Raw genomic sequence first — 23,495 nt, 5'->3', positions numbered from 1 at the left:
GTGGTCAAAATTAAAATCGAAGGGGGGGGGGGGTATTTCGAGGAAATTGCAAATTGAGTTTTGAATCGAAAAAAATGCAATGTTGGCAACACTGCAGAAAAAAATTTACCAAATAGTTCGATTCTACATCTAAACCCTTCAAAATGATATATCAATATCACCTGTAGCTCTTCAGGGTCTCGAGATATTCACGAAATAAAAAAAAATGTTTTGCTAAATTCGCAAAAAGTGGAGGCAGTCCCATTGGCCGAGGGGTCCACCAATCGTCACAACACTTTGTACTTATGAGTTCCGGCCCAAAATACATCAACTCACAATTTTTGGTCGAAATCGGAGATGATCGATGCATTTCCTCGGACACTTGACATGGAATGACCCAATAGGAAAGCTTCTTAACATTTAGTGTTTGGTTAGTTGCATTTTACCAGTAAACATTGTTCGAAAGAATTATTGGGACACATTTTTGCCTGAGACCATATATCTCTAAAACTTTTTTTCAAAGGTTTAGCATGTTTTAGCTAATTTTTTCGATAACTTGAACAACATGTAAGGTTCAAGTGGGCAAGTAGAATCATGATATCAATACTTTTTCTCAAAGTTTAGCTCAAGTACTATACTGCCGTTCCAAGCATAGTTGTCCCAGCGTGCATAAGGTTTGTGTAGAACATAGGACTACTATAATTGGAACGGCAGTATAAATTATGTTAAATTTCATTTGTTCCAATCTACCGTATATCGCCTTAAAGTTATCGAAAAAAATAAGATAAAATATGATATAACTTTATAAGGACTGAAGGTATTTGGTTTTTGACAAAAGCATGTTTTGTGTTTCTCAATGCTTCTTCAGAACAAAGTCAAAGACAAAAACTAACTTTTAAGTAACTTTTATATAAAATTCTCTGTAACTCTGTACCCAATGAAGATAGTAATTTTGTTTATTCAGCATATTCATATTTCTGCATGTTCTATAACTTCACCAGATAAACAATTCCTTTATATTTTTACCCAAAAAAATAGTTTTTTTTTTTTTTAATATAGTAAAACTTCCATAACTTTTGACAATTTGAGATTATGCGGGTCATTCCTACAAATAATTGTTCTGAAGACACCATTAAGCTAGGATGAAGATGAAAGGAGCTATGGAATGGAATTTATATTGGGAGCGTTAATATTTGTTTAAAAGTACATCAGGGTAGTATTTTGGAGTCATTTCTATTTTCGCAGTTCATCAATCATGCTATCAACTGTAATGTGTTTTTTCCTTGATATGAAACCAAAGTCTTCGTGATTTTCATAGCGATAAATGAACATTATAAAGCTAGGATGAAGAGCACTTTGGAATTAAATTCCAGTTTATGGCTTGTTGGACCACTGTGGATTCGTGTGTTACGATAAGAGAACATCAATAAACGACGTAGCTTTCGAGGGGGAAGAGGGATTTTGCAGTTTTGTGACGAAGGGGGAGGGTGGGAGGTTAAGCTAAACTACGTATCAAAAATGAAAAAAATTGCGAACCAACCTGTGGCTGAAAGCCACCGTAGTAAAGCAAAATTAATTAAGAGAAAAATTTGGATTTTCTCTAAATTTGTTGTTTTTATCACTGTTTCGTCTGTTTAGGGTCATTTTTATTCCTATCTTTTCGTTTCTTGTTCATTTATGATATAATGTATGTTTTTGATAGTAAAATTATTGTAAAGTTACGTCATTTATGGATGTTCCCAAATGACACCGGAAAGTTTGTTTAATTTTTCGCCATTGAAAGCGAACGCGTCAGATTCGAACAAAATCACTAACATGTCTGGACAAGTTCAGCAGTGCTACAGACATGTCTGTATGACGGTGCCACTCACACAGACGGGAAATCGAAAATGTAGCGCTGAAGGAAGTGACCAAAATCGTTAAAAATCTGTCCACCTGGTATGTGGATGGCCCCTGAAGGAAATTTGTTAGAAACTGACTGAGTTTTAGATGTTTGAAAGTGACGCAGGACGTAATTCTACGTCAAAGTTTAAACTCTGTCAATTCACGTCTATTATTCTGAATCAATTTATCTGAGAAAGATTAAAATACACGGAACATTTGACCTAAGCTGTTACTATTGAATATATTGACTTTCTTTGTTACGCTAGAATGAATTTAAGATCTCAGAAAGCAAAAAAAACATTACGATGTTAAACGTCAGTTTGTTCCTCGCAGCGCCAGCTTTGAACGACCCCCCGTTGTTAGGGCCGTCGTTTCTTGAGTGATGCATTTTGTGTTCAAGTTTCCCTGGCGGCACCCCAACCATAGTCACCATCATATATATGGGACGAAAAAAGTCCTTCCATTTCCTTCTTCGACAAACGGAAGACGATTTCCGAAACGCGTGTGTGTGTATGGCAAGCTAAAGGTGACAAACAGTGCCCATGAGTGGCCGGGGTTGGTAGCTATTGTGCGGGAAACTTAAATTGCTTTCTTAAAAGTTAGCTGACTGACGAAGACGTTAATCGCACAGGAGCTACCGAGGGCGGCGGCGTGGTGCGTTGGATGCGATGCCTCCGGCAGGAAGTGGAATGTGTGTAATTCTTGCTTTCGTCGGAATACAGCACCCCCACTTCTCGTCGCACGCTGCTCGCTGTACTTTCTCGATAGAAAAGCAATCTGTAGCCCGGAGTTGACTAGGTGTTAGCTAGAAGTTGGTACAATTTACGGCGGAAATACTGCTGCATATTTAATGACTTTGTAAACTGGCTGGAAGTTTGTGAGGCTTTGATTGTGGGAACTTTTACAATGAATTATTACCAGATGATACCTTCGTGCTAGGTGGCGATCGATCGAACTGCCAAAAATGGTTTTAAAATAGAGAGCAACGATTCTTCGGCCGTAAATTTTGTAGCTGTCAGCGAAACGCATTATTCGAAATGAAATTTCATCAACACAAATAAAAAAAATAAAAGTTATCAATTCTCATTTTCACCGAAACTAACAGCACTGATTTCCGTCCTGCATCGACAGTCCGGCAGCCGGCAGCCAATCCAGATATGACAGAAATCAATCCTATTGTCTCATCATACAACCAAATAATCAAACTGTGGCGGGTTTTTTTTTCTCTCACAACTCGTTATTCGCTGCTCTTGTTTCTGGCCCGCGGCGACAGTAGGAAATTTCATCTGCACCTGTCCCGTTTGCCTGCCCCTCTACCGCAGTCGGAAATCAATAACGCTGCAAATGTTATCAGCCCCAAGCCGAGCGAGCGCAAAACCATCATTTTTCCGTGCCGATTCAATTTCGTCGACTGATCGCACTGTACAAACTTTGTCTTTGTTTTTTTTTCTATTCGTTTACTGTTCTCTCGCGGAGAGACGCGTTGTGCAGTCCGGTTGTCAAATATTTTGGTGAAAATGGCGATCTGCGCAGCTTAACATGTCTGTTAAGTAAACAAGTTTAAAACCACTTTGGTAGTTCCCCGTTCACTAGAAGAGAAAAAAATATGTAAAAGCATCCTAAGAATGGTTAACTCGAGCTGTCAGGTGGATTGAAACCGATTGCCCGGAGCCTCCGTTCAATTGCTTTCACCGATATCGACACAATTTATATTTATATTTATAAGTTTATCCCGCGGGAAATGTTCTTCTGCTTCGCGCGCGGAGAAAAGTTTTGCTTTTCTCGCTTTTAAATCATCTTTATTGATTGATCCGGAATAGAAAACATCAAGCGACTCAGTGCCTCTGCAAATGGATCGAATCTCGTTGGACGGTGGCCCGGGGGCGTCAGATACTTCCACCGTTTTGCTGCTACTTCCCGTTTCAACCGGTTTCTCACCGGTCGGTGTGGAGGAAAAATCCTTCGAACCAGTATTGAATAATAAAAACCTCCGGCTGTTGGTGCCATCCATTGGGGGTCTGTTTAAACGCTCTCAATGTTCTGCTTAGCAGTGGTGTTGGATTAATGAGGTGCGAATTGAAAATTCCACGAAGCGGTACAAGAAGACTTTTCCTGTAGTTGACACAAAATGAATGCTGTAATTTCGCTCTAAACTGAGAATATATGCACAGCATGATCGATTTTTGTCAAAACATTTATTATTCTTGTACAAAATAATATTTATTAATTAAATAATGTCCCCTAGAATACCACAATCAAATGACTGTCACAGTCTTTTTTATAAATAGTTAGCATATACTTTCAAGGTAAGATACTCTGCTTCACTATAGTTTACCGTTTGTTGCATACAGTGTTCGACTAGTTTACTTTCACTGAATCACAATTTGCAATTTTAGCGCCAAACTATCGCATCCGAAACATTCGAAATCATTCTGTTTTCAAATCGCATACCAATTCGCTGTCATGCTAGCTTTCAACTGTCATTTTCACCTTCGATAAATTTCACTCTTCTTTCGCTTATTTTTGCCTCTCTAGCTCTACTGCTCGTATAACATCGTTCGCACAATAGATAGTTTACATCTCTCCCACACAAATACAGAAACAAATCATCGCTCGAGCTGGTCGTGAATGCTACGCGTGTCGCGCATACATCAATCACATTTACTAGCAGCACACTACCACATGTTACATTGATTGAATAATATTTCTCAACATCTATTACTCAACAACTAGCCTACAAAACAAATCTTATCTAACTGTGAGCGAGATCTTCAGATACTAACTAAACTTTTCTTCTCTTCTCTTCCTCCCTTCTTACTAATTTTTCCGTTTTATTGATGTTGTCTAATTTTTTGTGTTGTTTCTAACCGTTTCCTAACGACGGTCACCGATTGTTGTTTGTGTTGTCACTGCTACACACACACATACACACCTATTCGAAAAAAAACTTCTGTTCTGTTTTTTTATCGCTTCATTTGGTTTATATTTGTTTTTTTTTTTTTTTTTTTAATTTTGTCTTTGTTTCTATCCGTTAAATTATAATGGTATCATCCCTTTTTTTTTCGTTGAAATATTTTATTTCTCTAGGAGCTGCTGGAGGTAAGTTAAACACAGTATTTTTACTCTTGTTGTAATCATCCAATTGTATGGATTTTACGGTTGCGAACATCTCAGCCCCGAGTGCCTACACCCGCAACGTCGCCGACAGTTCTCGGTTCTGGGGGTAGAGGAGGACGTAACCCTACGAGAATATTTATAACCTAGTTAGTGTTCAAAACAATGATTATGTCGCATAATTTGGAACGAACCCAAAATTCCGATAGATATATTCCGACTGTGCATCCGGCACTAACCATAAAGAGGGGAAGGTTTTGAGCATAACATAAAAATTTGTATGGTTATTCACGAATTATGACTTTTCAACGCTATTAGTTTTAGTTGGCTTTTAAATACAAAACAAAAGGAAATAATCCTATAACTTACTCATTAACTGTCAAAAACTTCTACCAAACGAAAGAGGACGCCTGAAAAGTATTTCCAAATCCTTTAAAGCGTTTTCAGCATGTTGAACAACAGCTTGATTGATCTGATCCGCAAAAAGTATTGCTGATGAGTTTAAAGTTCCTTCCAATAAAGTTTGTTGTTTCTGCTAAAAATTAACATATTATATTTTTGATACAGTTTAAATTTACCGGCTTTACGATCACTAGCTGCTAGTACGGAAGTGTAAGAATAACTCAAGCGTGCATGAACAGGATTAGATATTTGCAGGCGGTACATTTGGGTGAAAAGGAACTTATGCTTTGATTTGAAGTTTCGCGAAAATATCCAAGTGACTGGGTTATGGGAAAATATTTTAGTTGTTTAGAAGCATCAGTTGATACTCTTTCAATGCAGATTTTTAATGTTTTCATCGATTCCGTTTTTTTTTTTTTATTTTTTTTTTCGATTATAATGGTAATGGTTTTCAGCCACAAAACTTGGAAGATAAAAAGAACTCAAAATAAAACTCAAATGAAAACTGAATAAATAAATATGAAGCTTTTACAGAAATTTGTTCCATTCTCGGTCCACAAATATTGCGTAAATACATAGTGAATATATATGTACATATATTGAACCGCCTTAAAGCATGTAAACAAGAAGAGTGAAAAAGAATGCATTAGTATTTTGGAGTTTTTACTTATAACGATTATAGTCACTAGACATAAAGTCTGGCGTACTCGAAATTTGATTCATACCTAACAACCGAGAAACATGAATGTACTAAGTACTGAAAAAAAAACATATATGTAAGGGGAATGGTTTGGACATGGCTGCTCGCGAGTTCATTAACCAGTTACGTGCGAAAATATAAGAACTAGGCACAAAAAACCAGCCAAATCTCTTGACAATACAGTTCCCAAGCTGCCGAATAACGTCAAATTGGAGCACGCAGTTTGTCAAGCTAGATGTTTTCAATTGAAATCTGTCATAGAACCATTATCATCGGTAGAAGCGAGTAATTACAATAAGAACATTTAACAGTAAATGGAAAACGATGAGCTTCTTCCGAACATTGTTTTACATCTATGACTACAGTATTTCGTTGAAAACGAGAACGATTTTTTTTACAATCGTAATGGTTTTCTTTTTTGATACGGAACGATTATTTGACTGTAAGAAAAAGTATCACTTCTTTACTTCTGCTCTCACGGAAACAGCTCATAGCTTTACTATAACTAAGGAAACGGGGATAACAAAAAATACAACACATCAAAACTATCGCACTCTGAACAAATTTCACATACTCACTGCTTACCGCATTAATCACTAAAAATTTCCACCTAACATGGCATTGCAGCCATTCGTTACTGTGCTGCCAGAGCCTTCCCAAATAATTCATAAGCGCGAACATTTGTAATTAATAGCAGCGCCGCCTATGTGTCAGATAATATAATTATGCTATTATTATCTAACAATGTCAATGCTAATACTTCAACTATGACAATTTTGTATTTGTCTACCCATATTCATTCGGACCCCTTCCCCTTCGGATTCCCTTCCAGATGAGGGAGGAGTGTCAAACCGCCTTGAAAAGATTTTTTGCCCCAAAAAAAATCACATGCCAAATTAGGTTCCATTTGCTTGAATAATTCTGGAGTCAAGGAAACATTGGTGTTCCATTTGTATGGAAGCTTCTCTTTCCAGAGAAAGGAGGGGTATCAAACCACCATAGAAACATTTCTTACCCCCAGAAACCTCCACATGCGACATTTGGTTCTAAACAAAATGAAACAAAAATTTCTGCATAATTCATGAACTAATCAAGTAATAGTTCATGAATTATGCAGAAATTTTTGTTTCATTTGTATGGGATCCCCCCCCTCCTCCCCTTTCTAGAAAAGGGAGTGAAGAAATATATCTTGCCTTTGTGAACCACCAGACACATCTCTAGTTATACAGATACGCTTGTTTCGTGTTTCGTGTTTCGAGTTATTCAAAAATTTGTGTTTCATTTGCATGGTCGCCCTCCCTTCCAGATGAGAGACGGGTCTCAGACTATCATAAGAACCTTCCCCGGCCTCAAAAACCTCTACATACAACATTTCATATCGATCGATTCAGAAGTTTCCAAGTCAGTATGGATTAGACAAACATAACTGCATTTTTATATGTGTAAAGAAAAGACAAGAAAGTAATAAAAATGGCCCTAAACAGACAAAACAGTGATGAAAAAAAAAAAACAATTAGAAAAAAATCCATTTTTTTCTTTCATAATTGCTACGTAGCTTGACATTTCATGGATTAGCAGATTGCTTTTGTCAGGAAATATGAGTGTTTGATCTGTTCAATTGAGTTTTAATGTTGTATTAGATGGATATAGGGGCAACTTACAAAATCTCGCCAATACAAGTGGTTCCTTCTTGACATGTATTCGTACATTGTATTCAATATAAAAAGTAAAAACGTAAATAGTGTATGACGATCAAAATAAAAAAAAACTTAAGAAAACAATCAATATGAATACTGTGTCGGTGTTTTCACCGCAGAAAAATGTCAAAGTTATTCAATTGGGTATAATAGCGCAAAGAAAAGTTAACTGTTTGTTTATTGGGTAGTAATGTCAACAAACTATAAATTCTCATCTAATTTTTGAACTTCACTGAACCTATGTCATAAACGAGTGCCCCAATGTTAGCCGCTTCCGATTTAAATTACACTTGTTCCAGTGAAAAATTCGAGGGAAAAAATACTTTGATTCGACTGGCAATTCCAAACGAGCGGCTAGCATAGCCGTGCTGCCAGAAATGAAATCGGAACACTACCAAAACCAAAATCTAATTTAGTCGTCGGACTGAAGTTGAAGTGAAACTATGCTTGAGATTTTGTAACAGAACCTGCCAAACATCTATAAAACTGCAAGGTTTTACCTTCCAGATGGCTACAGAGCAAAAAAAAAACATTTTTTAAAACGTATTTAAACGAAAAATGGTTCCATTTTCGACCAATAAGAATTTACATATAAACTTTTAGGAGCACAGTGAAACATTTTTCTATTCAGAAAATTACTGCAATGCTTCAACTGCACATTCGAAACCATTCATTCAGCATGTTTCGAAACTTTATTTCAGCAGACGCTTTTTGGCATACAAATAAATTGGTGCATATCAAGAGAACTCTGCTTTAGCGATAAACCAGACTTCTTTACACGCGAAACAAAAAGCTGCAAACGATACGACGCAATTCGTACAACAAGAAACCGAATTTGAATTTCTAACTACCGTCTAGAGTTTCGACTTTTCACATGACGAGCCCCGCCGATGTTGATGGTTATCCACGTCGGAGTGAACTCCACTCGTTGTCGGTCGCCTTACCGAAGATACTTTATCGCTTTCCTCCTAATCAACAAACCAAGGGGAGAGGAGCTGGTACTGAAGTCTTCCGAAAAATAAAATTAATAAATGCAAAACAAAACGAGCGCTAGCCATGAACACAGGCTGTGAGTCGCCGGTGGATTCGCCGGGTTGTTTTCCGAGATACGCCCGGCTGGCTCGTGCAAAATGATGTCATAATATTTTCTCTATGCATAGCCTCCCGGGAGCAGGAAGGATATATCCTAGAAATAGAACAGAGCAACCAACGCGTGTCCCACATCCCGACCCTCCCCCAGGGTCAGCCGCCGTGGATGTCGTGTTTTATTCGCGCGCGCCAACATTTCATTGCGCAAATTGGATTAAGCAGAAACATGTTGAGAACGTAGATCCGGCATTCGCGTGCGAGTCTGTCACAAGGGGACGAAATGGAACCGTATGTTAATATTTTCGGTATGTTTTAATTTAATTTTCTAGCATGAATGCTGGGAAAGGAAAATGGAAAAAATGCCGTTCGGTTTTGCTGTTTTTTTTTTTTTTTTTCAGAGGGAGCCGTATAAAACTGTGAGTGCTTTTGCGATCGTCAGATATGATACTGACTGTAACTGGTACTCAGAACCGACGCCTATTCAAAGCTGATTTCCGTTATAAAACCGTGTCAATAAGACACCAATCTCGTCACCTAATTGCCTCATCATCAATATTACATACATTCGACGTGACTGCGACCTAATAATCAATATATTATCTATCAAACTCCATTCCATCGAACTGCGCAGTGAGAATTTACCATCCGTCTCCATTGTTACTGCGAACGAAGTAGGCCACAATTCAATAAATCAGTGTTGGATTAATTTCCTCGCATTTGTATCCTACCTTCGGATAAGACGAATCCGGTCGACACGTGTCGGTCGAGTGGCAACAATCCAAGACGACCGTCTCGGCAGACTCGTGACTTTCATGCTCCCTCGAGCGCGAATGATGAAAGACCATTGAAAATTCATAAACCACACCCAAGCTCGGGATTGTGACGGTTTGCTTGAGGCGGGCGGGAAAGGCAAATTATGCGAAGCTGCAAGCGGTAATTTAACACTGAACGTCTCTTAATTCATACAATTTACATTCGTCATCGCAGGTGATTATTGCTGGCTGTGTGGCGCCACCGGAGAGCGTGCAGTAATTCTATCAGATTGCTTGGGTGGGTGTTGAGGAAGAAGAAAGGAGGCGACAATTTGTTCTCCGGAACAGTATGGTGATAAATTCGACAATGACTTGGCAAAATTGAGCGGTTATCATATATGTTGCTGGGAGGAATGCTGAAATTGATTTGAATGATGAATGAAGAGTGGGAGGAAAAAACTTCCATAGTTCAGCTCGGCATTCTGGTCACGATTTCGTTCAAGCCGAAAATTCTCTGATCCTTGCGTTCATTACGTTTGTTGTTATGTGCTTTGCGGAAAGTAGACGAGGTGGAAATGGGTTAATGTGCGGTCATGAAAATTAATTGCTTCTGGAAGATGGTGATGGCTTCATCTATCATTCACTAGTAGCACGATGGAAGCCGCAATTTAGTTGGACTTTTTATGAATTTTTCCCTAAACGGAATGTCATAATAAAATACCGATTTCATCATTCACCCGCTTTCATCATTGTGCCAACACTGTTCAGCGAAAATACGAGTGGCAGCGGAAAATCATTCCCAGCATAATCACGCAAGCTAGTTCCGCGTTGCTCAGGTCGTTTTGCCGGGTGGCATTTAGCAATCCATCGTGGAGTAAATGTCAATTCGGAAGACGGTACTTCTAACACACAAAACACGAACAGAACAAATTATGTATGTTTTTGATATTAAGCGTTTAAAGCTACTGAGACTATAGATTACAGATTTGCCAAGCCACTTACTTTGAAAAAAAATGCACCCAAAAACTTTTGGAAAGTATCAAAAGCTTTACAAACTTTGTCCCAAAATATTAATAATAAACCATTGATATTAGAATATGAATAATAGTATTAATAGTTTTCATGATGAGTTCCTGGCTTGGAAATAAACGGTGGGACTTGTTTGCCTTTATTTATTCGCTATATGCAAAATATAAGGCATATCAGTCTCCACGCATTCTAAGATGGCCAAGGCATTTCATATCATACCTTATTGTGTCTGACATGTGAATAGTTTATTTCAATTCAATTGCAAATAAATGCAATCCGTTGAAACCAAATCGCTATTGCTTTCAACGGATTGCAACATGAACCGGTGCATGTCATTTATCAAAAAGCAACTAAAGCTGATAGACGAAAACTCGTTCGACATAGAGCCTACAATGAAATTTCTAAAGAGCCCACGAGGAATCGATGCAGACCGTAAGGCCACACTCCTGAACATTCTAATTTTACTCATCCCAGATGCTAGGAAGGATTTGTGGAAACAGTTGCTAGAAAAAAATTCATTTTTACTTTTGATTTTCTTCGAGAATACACATTTGTTTCAATCAGTTTTAGTGTCTCTAGCTTCCCAGAGAATCCTGAGTAAGAATCCCCAGGATACAGATTAACACAGTGACGGAATCGTGAAAGGAATCGCAAACACGATCCGGAGGATTCCCACTCACGATTCTTATTCAAGAATCCTAGAGCCATATACAGGGCATTCCTGAGGATTCTTTTTTCAGGAATCCTATTCAAGGACGCTCACGAATCCAATGTGAGGAATCCTAGAGAATCTATGCGAATCATATGTGTTCGTCCGGGTTATTTCCAATTAAATTTTTCCAACATTAACTGTGTTTTAATTTATTTAAGCCAATGATATTTTTATGTGAACACTCTTCTTTTAATTGATAACAGGTGAGAAATGTTGTTTTTATAAGACACTTGAATTAATACTTAGAATGGGACTCGTATGCGTAATAATTTTGCTCAAATTTTCGTATGCCTTGAAAAAATTTGAAACCTTGCCTGTCTCATATTGAGAATAAAGGCATACGAGTCCCAAAAAGCACAGCAAAGCCTTTGTGCTACCTTCCGATTTGGAAATTGACCTTCTGTTTATTTATACACAGACTTCGCAGCCGACTGTTTAGTGTACAGGACAATTGCGGGGCAAGCGCTACGATCCTACTGAGTATCTCATGGACTAAGGGCAAAGATAACTAAAATTTAATTCGTGTCCCAAAAACCAGAGGCCATACCCTCATACCTTGTCTGTTTTGTTTTATTTTACTGATTACTTGGTGGTATTTTCGTACTTTGATTGGGATTTCGATAACATTTTCTAGCTGTTTCTGAGCCTGAAAAAAATAATCCTAAAACCAAAACATCTCGAAACCTGTTAAGCCGACTGTAATGGATTTTTTGCATGTATTTTTCAAGTTTTTTTTTACCAAAAAATATCAAATGCATTGAACTGACACGAAAATTAGCAACGGACAATAAATCATTTTTCTGATTTTGAAAATTGTTTTGCCTTCAAGATTCGACGTTGCCAAAACTATTTACCGCAAACTTTCACACAAGTTTTGATATTCTATTGATACAATTATTTGTCAACTTTTAGTAGGTCTACGACTAAAATGGTCAGTTTACAAATTATGAATAGAAAAATATTCCGTCTTCGAATCTATTCTTTTGGTTTACACCTTGAAAAAAATTTTTTTTTTCTGAGAAAGATATACTCATTGTTATTCGAGCCAAAACGCATCTTTAGACGTAACGCCTTATTCAAAAGAACCGAAAGGACTCACTCTTTATTTTTACTGGGAGCTGAGGAAATTCCGGGTCATTCATACAAACAATTGTTCCGAAGACACTTTTAAGCTAGGATGAAGGTAAAAGGTACTATGGAATTTATTTCCACTTTTTACCTCATTGGACCACTGTGCATCGGGATATGAATCAATTAAATATGGGTGTTGGTTTTGGCAGTTTCTTCCTCTTGTTGGGTACAATAAATTTCCTTGAGCACCCTAGCAGAATACAATGAAGCTTTGTGGGTGTATAAGCCTTATTTAACCAAGCAACTTTGCAAACATTTTTGGAAAATTTATCTGGACTAACATTTAAGAAGATTTAAAGTGTATAAACCTCTTTCTTATAAATCAACATATCTAAATAATGACGAGAGATAGAGAATGATTGTCAACGGATAACTTATAGAAGATGATCAGAACTTTTATTTGAAAATATTAAAAAATTAAATTTCAGATCCTGCACTGAAAAAATATAATTAAAAAAAAACAAAAAGTGATTTTAAAAACATCGGTTATTTCAGATTTTTTTCAAATGAAGGTTTTTACTTAGATAGACAATTTAGTTGCCTAAAACCTTTCAGAACAAACCACAGTGAAAACTCTCAAAGAAAAAAGTTTTTCTAACAAAAACTTATTCCTGCACTATGTACCCAACAGCAAAAAACAGCAAAAAAACATTCTGAATTAATTCATATCTCGATGGTTCCTCGATGGATTTCCAACCTCTAAGTACCAATAAACTCGGAATGAATTCTAGAATAAGTTCTACGCGTTGCAAGAATGCACATTTCGACACACAGTCTCGAAATTCGGGACATTCCCAGTTTTCGTTGATTCCGTCAAATTCTCTAGTAATTTTTGGAAACTAGGATAGTTTTTCAGTAAAATAAAACCAGTTTCATCAAAATTGATCTACTTTCCGTAAAATTCTGACTATTTAAAATTGACAAAATTTTGCCTGTCTCAATCATTTTGTCTACCCCATCCACAGATGGACAAGGAAACCAATCAAATCAGTAAATTATTTGACCCTAAAATTCAACCAAATAATTGCTGAATTAAATGAAAAGGTAATTGCCAGAGAATATTATTGCATTAATCAATTGATTTTGTTCATTTTCGCGTCTGAATAACAAACCAGTTTTTAGCGAATTCATCTAAATCGTTCTAAAAAAAATAAAATGCCACGTTAAACAGATTTAGATGGAAAAATTGGAAGGTTTTTTTTTCTTTGCTACTAGCTGACCCAGCAAACTTCTTTCCGCTCGTTTTTCCCTTATTTAAAGAATTTTAAACATTCTAAATTGATTCCACAAACTTTTAAAAATTGATTTTGCAATTTGCATGACGATTCGCATATTTTTTGATTTTCAAGAATTTTGTTTCGAAGAATAGGAGTTTTCGCCGAGAGGATTGCAAGTGTACTCAATCAGGATTTACATGATTCTAAACGACATTCGGAAGCACATTCGTGATGAGTGTCTTTTTTGTCGATAATAAGCAGGAGAAATATTGCCCGAACGAAATCTATCGAACGAAAATATCAACTGGTACTCCTGGTTCCGAAAATACCCATGTTGGGTGAGATTTGGTACTTTTCGGCTGGTTTCTAAAAACCGAAAGTCGTCATCTTGGATTTTAAAATGGCTTTGAAAATACTTATATTGTGCTCGGCAGTCTTCCAGAAACCAGAAGTGTATCTCTGGATTCAAAATGGTGCCTGGAATTAGTTTTTAACTTTGATTTTTATTTGATTCTCGAGCTAGAAGAAATTTGTGTTTCATTTCTATAGGAACCCTCTCTTTCAGAGGTAGGATTTTTTCTCGTGACTATTTGGAATTGTTTTACTTGGCAGTGCATTGTAATGACGTTTAGGCTAGCAACCCGTATTTGATTAGACTGGTCATTTCACTGTCGAGTCAAGGAGAGTTGACTGTCCATCGGCTTCTATAAGGATATGATATATGTCATTCTAGTGCTGTATGTAATATTTTTTGTTTTTATTTTAAATTCACATGTCACAAACCAAACTATTCCGCATAACGTATTTCCTAGGAATTGATTTTTGGAGTGCTAAAAATTGTAATGAATATTTTAATTTTTGCAAATCAAACTTTGTATTTTTCGGTAATCATAAATACGGTAGAGTCACATTATTAAGTTTTATGGGGTCGTATTGCTCTATGGGGTCGGAGTAAATCGCTCTAACTTTCTCCCTATTGTTAAAATCTCTATGGAAATTTGTATGTTCTTAAATGTTCTTAAGAAGTTTTACTTCAAGATAGAGCAATAACTTTTTTCGATATCTTGAAAAAATAAATGGAATATAAGCCTGTTAAGCTGAAGATTAAGAAACAAATGATTAATTTTTAACGTCTGGCATATTCTGTTGAGATAAAAAGGCTAAAAGATGGATTTGTACCTACCAATATTTGAGCTCGTTTGAAATGTCGCCGTATTCCAAAAAAGGTTCTAGGTTGTAGGCTGTTAATGTTTATGTTTTTAAGCAACAACAAAACATCAAAATAAAATAAATCTCCTTTGCAGTCGCCGAATCTGCCAACGAAAAGCTCGCATTATTTAGCAAATATAATGTCGCTCCTTCGCAAATAGGACACGACGCCGGACACGTTTTACACAATCCCACCAAGTTTACCTCCCATTAAGAATCTCAATCGTTAAACTTCGATTGCACCATCGCTTCGGCTTCATCGTTTAACGCTATCTTGTAGCACCCAAACTGCGACCATAGATTCCCCATCAGATTGATTGACTAGTGGGTATCACCGCCGTACAGCCGACCGCAATTTACGACCGGAAGATTTGTCCAGTTTCCTGTCAGCGCCTGAGTCAGAGCCGCCCGAAAGTGCCACTTATGTAGCATTTATAGTCCCGGCTCATCGTAATCACGTACGCACGTGGCTCGGTGCGGGTGTATATTTACTCTGCGAACCAACTGTCACTCAGAATGCCCAAGTGACATTAAAACCAATCCACATTTTCTTCCGGACCGAGTGTTCGATACGATCAGCACCCACACAAGCCACAGGCCTACACTAGGACGGGTTATGGCCATGCTGCGCTATCGATGGGAAACCGGACATGAAATATTCATTAGGGGAAACTCCCCGTTCTCCGATCCCTGGCAGCTCCCGTCGACTCCAGTAAACAAAGGATCAACGACTGGCTGGCAAAACGTTTTACTAGATTACATGAAAATTACTTTGTGTTCTAATTTCCATTGCCACTAACGGTAGCAGCAGCGTCAACTTCACCATCAGCCAGAAACACTTCGGCCACCTCCCGTTTCCGACAGGCAGCCATCATCGATGTTGGGCTCCTTCCGTTTCAGCTTCGAGGCGGTGCTCGAGAACCATATATACATATTCATGTTGGACCGCTCACTACTGGTCAGAACGTAACAAGTCGAACCAGCAAGCGGCACAACTTTCCCGTACGACTGTGCGGTAACGCGTGAGACGGGTGGGAGGATAAGACATCCGGCCATGTTCGAGGCAGTTCTTCATTGTGCAGATCTGCTGTCTGCTATCGGCTTCCTGGGTGAGCTGCCTAAAGTTGTCCATCCCGCATCGCCACCATCCGGTTGTCTACCATTTATCATTCGATCTCGGGACCCTTTGAACTGCGTAAGAGAATTGAACCAAAATGAAAACGAGATAATGAGAAAGGATGGAAGATTAATGGAAAGTATGTTTTCCGATTAGATTACATTGCACTCGCTTGGTCGGTGCACAACACGTACCGCGTCCACCATTGTTCGAAGGAGCAAAACCCGAATATCATGTTCTGGAACCGGAACATGGCGAAAGACCGATGAGATCTCATTTGGTGATTGCGTAAATCATAAATTGCTGAACAATCACATTTCGGTTCTCGGGACGGTTGCTTGCATGAGGCTACGAGGAGACGTTTCGCGATGAATTAAACAGAGGAAAATTGTACAGCGTTGTACAGGTTTTGCCATAAACTTTGTTCAGGAGTCGGAAATTTCGGACGGTTTGGATCATTACTACCAGTGATTTCGTAGAATTTTAGATTTTTCTAGGGTATTTCTCAAACGTCACAAAGCACATCACACCAAAACCAAAAAGGACTCAACGCGTCAACAGAAACCACGCAAAATTCGCCGAGTAGCACAAGTGTCTAACAAGCAAAATTAAATCACCCTCGATAAATCCCCAAAGTGGGTTTTATTGTTTCGCACCACATTTGCTTGCTGGAATGAATGATATGACAATCTTCATCAGGCGGATTACCTTGCAGCCCTATCAGGTTTAATCTCAACTAGACGGATAGACGCCGAAGCTGACCCACAGGGATGGTAGAGTAAAAAAAAAGAAGCAGCCTGTGGGCTTAGACACGCCTTTCCCTAGGGGCATGGATTTCGCCAACCTCAAGGAATAAGATTATCCGCCATTCTTGGAAACCACGTAGCGGTGTTACCGATGAGATCCCGTGGATGCCTGCTCCGGGAGACGCTTTTGGGAATTCGAAAGATTACCTCGTAATGCAAATTGATACAGCGTTTCGATAGAGCTTTCGTGGAATAATGGCGCCGCCGGAACGTTCCGATAGAAATAACTGTAGAAGGAAAAATTCCACTCTGCTCCAACGCAAAAAAAAAATCTGTAAAGACGAAAGGTACCTACTGCTGGAAAATAAAGAGCCCTTACTGTTCTTCCGTAAGAACCGCTCTCTCGCGGGAAGATAAAAGCGCTAGCTTAGAAGGCTTCACAGAAAGCAGCCGTCGTCAAGTGAGATGCACACGAGAAAGCACAATTTCCCCGCCCTCCGGGCTGCTCAAACTGATGGGTTTTGCTTTTTGCCTTGGAAAGAAATTTTAATTATGTGTTCATACTCAACCGAGTGCTTTAGTACTGGATCATACTGAGCCCGGAGGCAAGTTTCCGTCCAGGATAAAAAATGGGCAGGTTGACGTAATGTTGACGTGAATTGATGGGCAGCCAAATCAACTTCATGCTATTGTTTTACAGGTTCGAATTCTATTCTTCAACCATCAAAATGGCAATCAATACTTTTACGGTAAAAATTCCTCTAACTGGTCATTATCGATAATTACCATTGGGTCAGATTGAATAATTTCTGCACAATTCCACTTTTTACCTCGCTATAAAATCGACAACAGCACGAAAGCACACTGCGCTTGTAGTCACGGCACGGTCTCTGGCAGCGATAAAATCAAACTTTATCAAACTGCTCGTTCAAGGGGAAGCTAGGCAATGCTTCATCAAACAATAATAGCGCACAGTCCTTCGAACGGGACCAGCTGGCGACGAGAAACGCACCAAGAGCCGCCATCTGGTCGCTCCCCAACCCTTAGGCAGTAATAATAAATGGTGCGACGGACGGTCCTCATCCTCACCAGTCCTCTCTGCTGTTTGCTACGGATACTTGGTTTTATTGATGGCATAACCCGAATAATTCAAGCCAGCTGGAACTCGTTATTCATTTTCTGGATCCCACCAACCAACCAAAAAAGGAAGGCCATTCCTTAAAATGAAAGTCAAAGTTCATTGATTTCAATTCGCTCGTGTTTCTGCCCGAAAGCGATAAAAGTTGCTACTGCTGAGTGGAGCACAGGATGGTAGAGAGGTTAAATTGAATTTCGAAACAACTACCAACGTTTCACTCTTGATTATATATTTTTGGGTGAAATGTACCATCATCGTAATCATCGTTGTTTCAACCTAAACATAGGCTCTAGTCCTAGGCCAACGCCAACCACCCTCGACGGTAATAAATGTGGAAACATACCCACGACATTACCAGCGTTTTTTTTTTTTGCTCTCTACTTAATACGATATCTAACGCAAGCACCCGCTGGTAATGTTGTCGATCGTCGTTTGATGACTTGCCGACTTTCAGTATGCAAAACAAAACTCGTGTAACCATAATCGTAACCACGCTCGGGAGCGAACGCAAATGGCCTGGAATGCAAAACTTGTGTCTGGCGATTCTCCAAAACCGAACGAAGCAGCGAATAAACAACCTAACGAGATTTTCTTCTTCAGCCAACCGGAAATAGGCAAACGCCGGGTTTGACACATTTTTCCTTCCATCATCCGAGATCCCGATGTGTGCGTGTGTGTGTGTGTGTAAGGTACAAGAGCCATTATTCTATCGTTAAGTAAACCTTTTCCTTGAGCTCTCGTAACGATTAGGACCTTGCTTATGTAGCCACGTCAGAAAGCGTAAAACCTGGCGTTATCCTGACGTCTTATGAAATATTGAACTATCGGTTGACTGCAGTCAGCATGCTTTAAACGTTAGAGTCTTGGAGCGTCATCACAATGACGGCTTGTGGAATGAAATTTACTGCTTTATTCGTGATAAGCTGCTGAGAAACTAAAATTTTGCTACTTCTTTGTCATCATACTTTTCTTGTTTTATAGTTTATTGGCTATTCGAGAACAAAAATATTTCCAAAAGCGCTGGTCAAACGTTGTATCTTATTGATGTCTGTGCTAGGAAAAATAAACTATATTTACTACTAAAATCAAGATACACTTGTGAAAAAAGTCAGATGCAAGGAGAAAGAGTATAGAGGACCCATGACTTCTCCACAGGTTTTTGGACCATTCTGACTCAAGTGTAATTTTTTTTGAAACGGCGTATCAGTTTTAGTTGGCTGAATTTTCAAAAAAATGTACCTCAAAAACTCAAATCTATTCGAAAATGTTATCTATGGATGAGTCGTAAAAAATGGATTTCTCGACTTGAAAAAAATATTTGCGCAATATCTAAGAAGTGTGGCAGATGAGGCAGCACTTCCCAAACTTTGGTAGTATGAGGCCTAGCGTTGTCATGCAGCAGAATCACTTGTTCGTGCATCTATTCGTATTGCGGCCGTTTTTCGTGCAATGCTTAGCCTAATCACACCAATTGAAGTCGACACTATTCCTCAGTGATGATTTTATTCGGTAAACAACACCGATTTGGTCTTACCAAATACACAGTATACCCTTAGCAGCGTGTATATTTTTCTAAAGAAACGACATTCCGTTTTCCGTAGGTGCAATTCCACAAAAAACAATAAACCAACTTAATCGGCCATTTTCGATATGACTGAAACTTTGCATTGTCGTTTCTAAGGAGAAAGGATGCCATTTTGTGCTGATGAATGAATTTTTTTTAAAACATGACTCGTTTTTGAGAAGCTATATAAAAATTCTATATTGCGAAGTTATTGAAGATAACAAATATAGAGCCCGAACGGTTTGTTTAACCAGTGTGACATCTTCTTTTTTAGAGTGTATATTTTTTTCGGAAAAACGTAATTGTTATCTACAACTTTGCCAGAAATACTATGCCAGAACGGTTTGTTCGCTTGACATAGTGCCTTTGGCAAAGTTGTATATAATAATTTTGTCTTTCCGAAAAAATACACACCAAGAAAAAAAAATTCTAAAGAAAAATCAAAAATAATTATCTAAAAAAGATAGTTTCCTCAAAATCTGTTTTTTTTATGAAAACTACGAATGATTACCTAAACAATAAGGACTGTCCGAAAATGGAGAAATCAAAACAAAAAAAGTTAAATAAATAAAAAGACAAAATTATTATCTAGGTACAACTTCAAAAACGTCAAACCAGTTTAATCGTTTTGACTCCTAAGATATTTGTAATACCTTCCCAATATAGCATTTTCAAATAGCTTTTCAAAAACGAATCGTGTTCTAGAGAAATTAACCAATAGCACTAAATTTCATCTTTTGTCTCTAGAAGCGTCTATGCAAAGTGTCAGCCAAATCAAAAATGACAGGTGAAAAAAAAAATATTAAAACTGGGACATTTTTGGTGGAACTACTCTTAGGTTACGATGTGATGAAGAAAACCCTTCCTTTTTTGCCGCTGGGGCCATTGTTTACAGACGAAACGATGACGCTTTCTTGGCTTAAAATCATGGCTTGCTAATGGTTTGGCGGGTAAATTCTAATACCGAACCAAACCAAGCTATTCCTCCAATTCGATGTCATCGATGGTTTTCTTTCTCTTAGACTGCCGTGAACATTGAAATTACCATACACTAAAGTGATTGAACCAATTACGGCACCTAGTTTCACTTAGAGCAGCGTTTTCGTAAACTTTTTAACTCTCGATGCACTCAAGCCATCGGTTTTTTATGAAACAAGAAAAGTAACACGAATTCTGTTATTTTCACACAACTACACTTGGGACCAGTACTCCATGCTGATGCCATCTATTGATAAATAGTGAGAACTTGCGCAACTGTTTCATAATTTTTAATGATGTACAAATATTGTAAATTATATTTTCAATATTTTTTTTATTTTTTATTTATTTCAAACATCGTTTTTGGAAACTTTTAAACTTGTCACAAGATGGAGGAAAAATTATTTTTTGATTTTTTGGAGAAACAAATTGTTGTTCATTTCGCTATTCGATTTTTCTATGTAAACGTATAATTTTACTAAAAATAACGATTTTTATTATAATTTAAATTAGAAATGTTCAAATTAACATCCCTAAATTTAGTAGCTGTGCGAAATTTTTCAAGAATATTTTTTTACTTCATTTTGTTTTGTGGTTGGAAATTTGATATTCTCATCAAAAATCTCAAGATCCCTGTGGTTCAAATAAAAAACATGTGAAGGGTGTATTCTATAAAAAATATGCTCTTTTGCTCTCAGTTTGAAATAGTTTTTTTGCAATGTAAATTTTTTCAGTTTAGGAAATAAATTTTATTCATTTCATTCTTAGACAAATTTTTTTAGAAATCAAAGCTTTTGAGATAACATTTTTTAAGGATTTCACCTAACAAAAATATATACACCATTTTCAAAAATAAAACTTTGGACAGAATGGTGTGAATACCTTTAGAAAAGTCACGTATCCTCTAGCCGTAATCCGAGGTTTCGTCAGAATCAAACATGTTCGTTTCGGATTTCAGTACTTTCAAAACGATTTCAATGAAGGCTATTCACATACCACGTGGACAGATTTTTATCGATTTTGACTCCCCCCCTCCCCCTCCGTGGACAACTGTCCATATAAATTCTAAAAAAATTGTATGGACCGTGGACATTAGCCAACCCAACTCCCCCCCCCCTCTCCCCCAGAAAGCTGTCCACGTTGTATGTGGATGGCTCCTAAACGAAAACCAAAATACTCAAATACAACAGGAGCCCTAGAGTAAGATAGAACCCCTAGATAGGGGCCAGCAAAGGTTACTAAGATAGTTCGTGACCCCTCTCTGTTCATGAAGGGAGGGGTCCCATTCAAATGTAACGCAAATTTCGCACAACTCGAGAACCAATCAAGCGAATACAACCGAATTCGGCATGTTAAGGTTATTGGAAGCAAGAAAAAATATCGTTCGACACCCCTGACTCTTCTGGAAGAGACGTGGTTCCATGCAAATGAAACACAAATTTTTTTACATCTTTAGAACTAAACAAGTAAATTGAACCAAATTTGGCATGTAAACGTTTTTGAAAGCAAAAATTATTTTCGTGTTGGTTCGACACTCTGGTTTCATTGAAAATTTAAACAGATACAGAACAGAGACCAGTTTTCCTTTAAAACAGCCTAAAATAATGCACAGGAGCCAAAAATTGACTCAAGACGCCATCTTTAAATTTAAGATGGAAACATCCGGGTTCTGCAAAACAGCTGAACATGACCTATTAGCACCTATTAGCATGGGTGTTTCCGGAACCAGAATGACGCTCAAAGGCCAAAACTTTTTTCCAAATGCCATTTTGAAGTCCAAGACGCTAAATGCTGACCGTGAAAAGGAAGAAAATGCAAAATAGTACCGGTCATCTCGTGCCTTGTTTCACCCGTATATCTGGTGGCTGTTAAGCCATGCAAATAAGCTTATAATCGAATTCTCGAGTTTTTTCTTGCCATTTCCTACTCTGCTGCGCTCCGCCCTTTTTCCAAGTAACTGACGAAACCATTTTACAATCATTTCCATTCCATGTCCGTACCGGTAACATACAGACGCCGAATTTTTGTATTACAGTTTTACAGCGATAGCCATTTGCAGAGCAGTTTCTTTAGTGAACAAATGAATATATTGAGAATGTGTACGAACATCTCAAGCCTCGCAATGTCTATGCCATATGAAGATGATGTATAAGCGCGATTCCCAGAAGCGTGCGAAGGATCGGCAGAAGACGATTTCTCCGAAGCATCGATATATGGAAAATTGCCGTAGATCTACATCATGTGGTCGTGTCTTAGATACCACCCTCCTACTATTTTAGTTTATTGATTCTCCGAAAACTAAAGTATTTCCATAAGGCTAATCAGACGTTTATCTTATAGATGTCTGTATTATGAAAATCAAACTAGGTCACACAGGTCGATTTTGATAACCAAAATCATGATTTGGAATCTGGACCATTTGGATCTTTTCGATGTCTGTGCTAATGTGATTCAATCTATTTGAATCGATTCAGAAATCGGGTTGAATTGGAGAAAACCACTCAGAACGAATTAAAAAGAGAATAGAGGCTGTTCCCAACAAATATTCGACCGAGTCGACGACGTAGAAGCATGCCCAAGCAGTCTCCATGACTTTATTTTCTTTGAATCACTGTAACGAATCCATTTTTCATCACTTATCACGATATGATAAAGAAGACCCGTCTTTTTTGCCTCTAGAGCAGCTGTTCACAGGCGAAAAACGACGCTCAACGTTCCTAGGTTCCTTGTCTTTTAAGTTTTTAAATTATTCCCATAGCATGCAGCCGCTTGGAAATGGCTTAGCGGACTTAGCGCCCAATACCGAATACCGCAAGCTGTTCCTGCGGTCGACATGAATGCTCATCTAGCAATTTCTCTATTTCAGCGTCTGCAAAGGTTTTTGGCCTTCCTTCGCGTGAACAACATCGAAACAACCGTCTCGAAAATGATGGAATCAATCATTGCACATAAGAGCAGCATTTCCTTTGAAATGTCTTAAACTCACGATAAGCTTCAGCCGTCATTTTCTTTGGATTAATAAAGAAAAGTAATGCTA

The 23,495-nt window shown here is 38.1% G+C and overlaps 1 protein-coding gene across 22 annotated transcripts in view; it reads left to right on the top strand.

Annotated features, from left to right (window-relative positions):
• Positions 1 to 23,495, top strand: part of LOC129718215 (complexin) — a 496,349-nt gene that overhangs the window by 370,326 nt on the left and 102,528 nt on the right. For 13 of the 22 annotated variants that reach the window (XM_055668741.1, XM_055668749.1, XM_055668740.1 and 10 more), the window contains one exon: positions 4,951 to 4,962. The exons of the other annotated variants lie outside the window; for them this stretch is intronic. In XM_055668741.1, the coding sequence (XP_055524716.1) occupies positions 4,951 to 4,962 (12 nt within the window). The remainder of the gene's footprint in view (positions 1 to 4,950; positions 4,963 to 23,495) is intronic. 22 annotated transcript variants of the gene reach the window in all.

This window comes from Wyeomyia smithii, chromosome 1 (assembly GCF_029784165.1).
Source record: "Wyeomyia smithii strain HCP4-BCI-WySm-NY-G18 chromosome 1, ASM2978416v1, whole genome shotgun sequence".
Lineage (NCBI taxonomy): Eukaryota > Metazoa > Arthropoda > Insecta > Diptera > Culicidae > Wyeomyia > Wyeomyia smithii.
The sequence above is the reverse complement of the archived record's forward strand: the minus strand, read 5'-3'. Positions and strand labels throughout refer to the sequence as shown.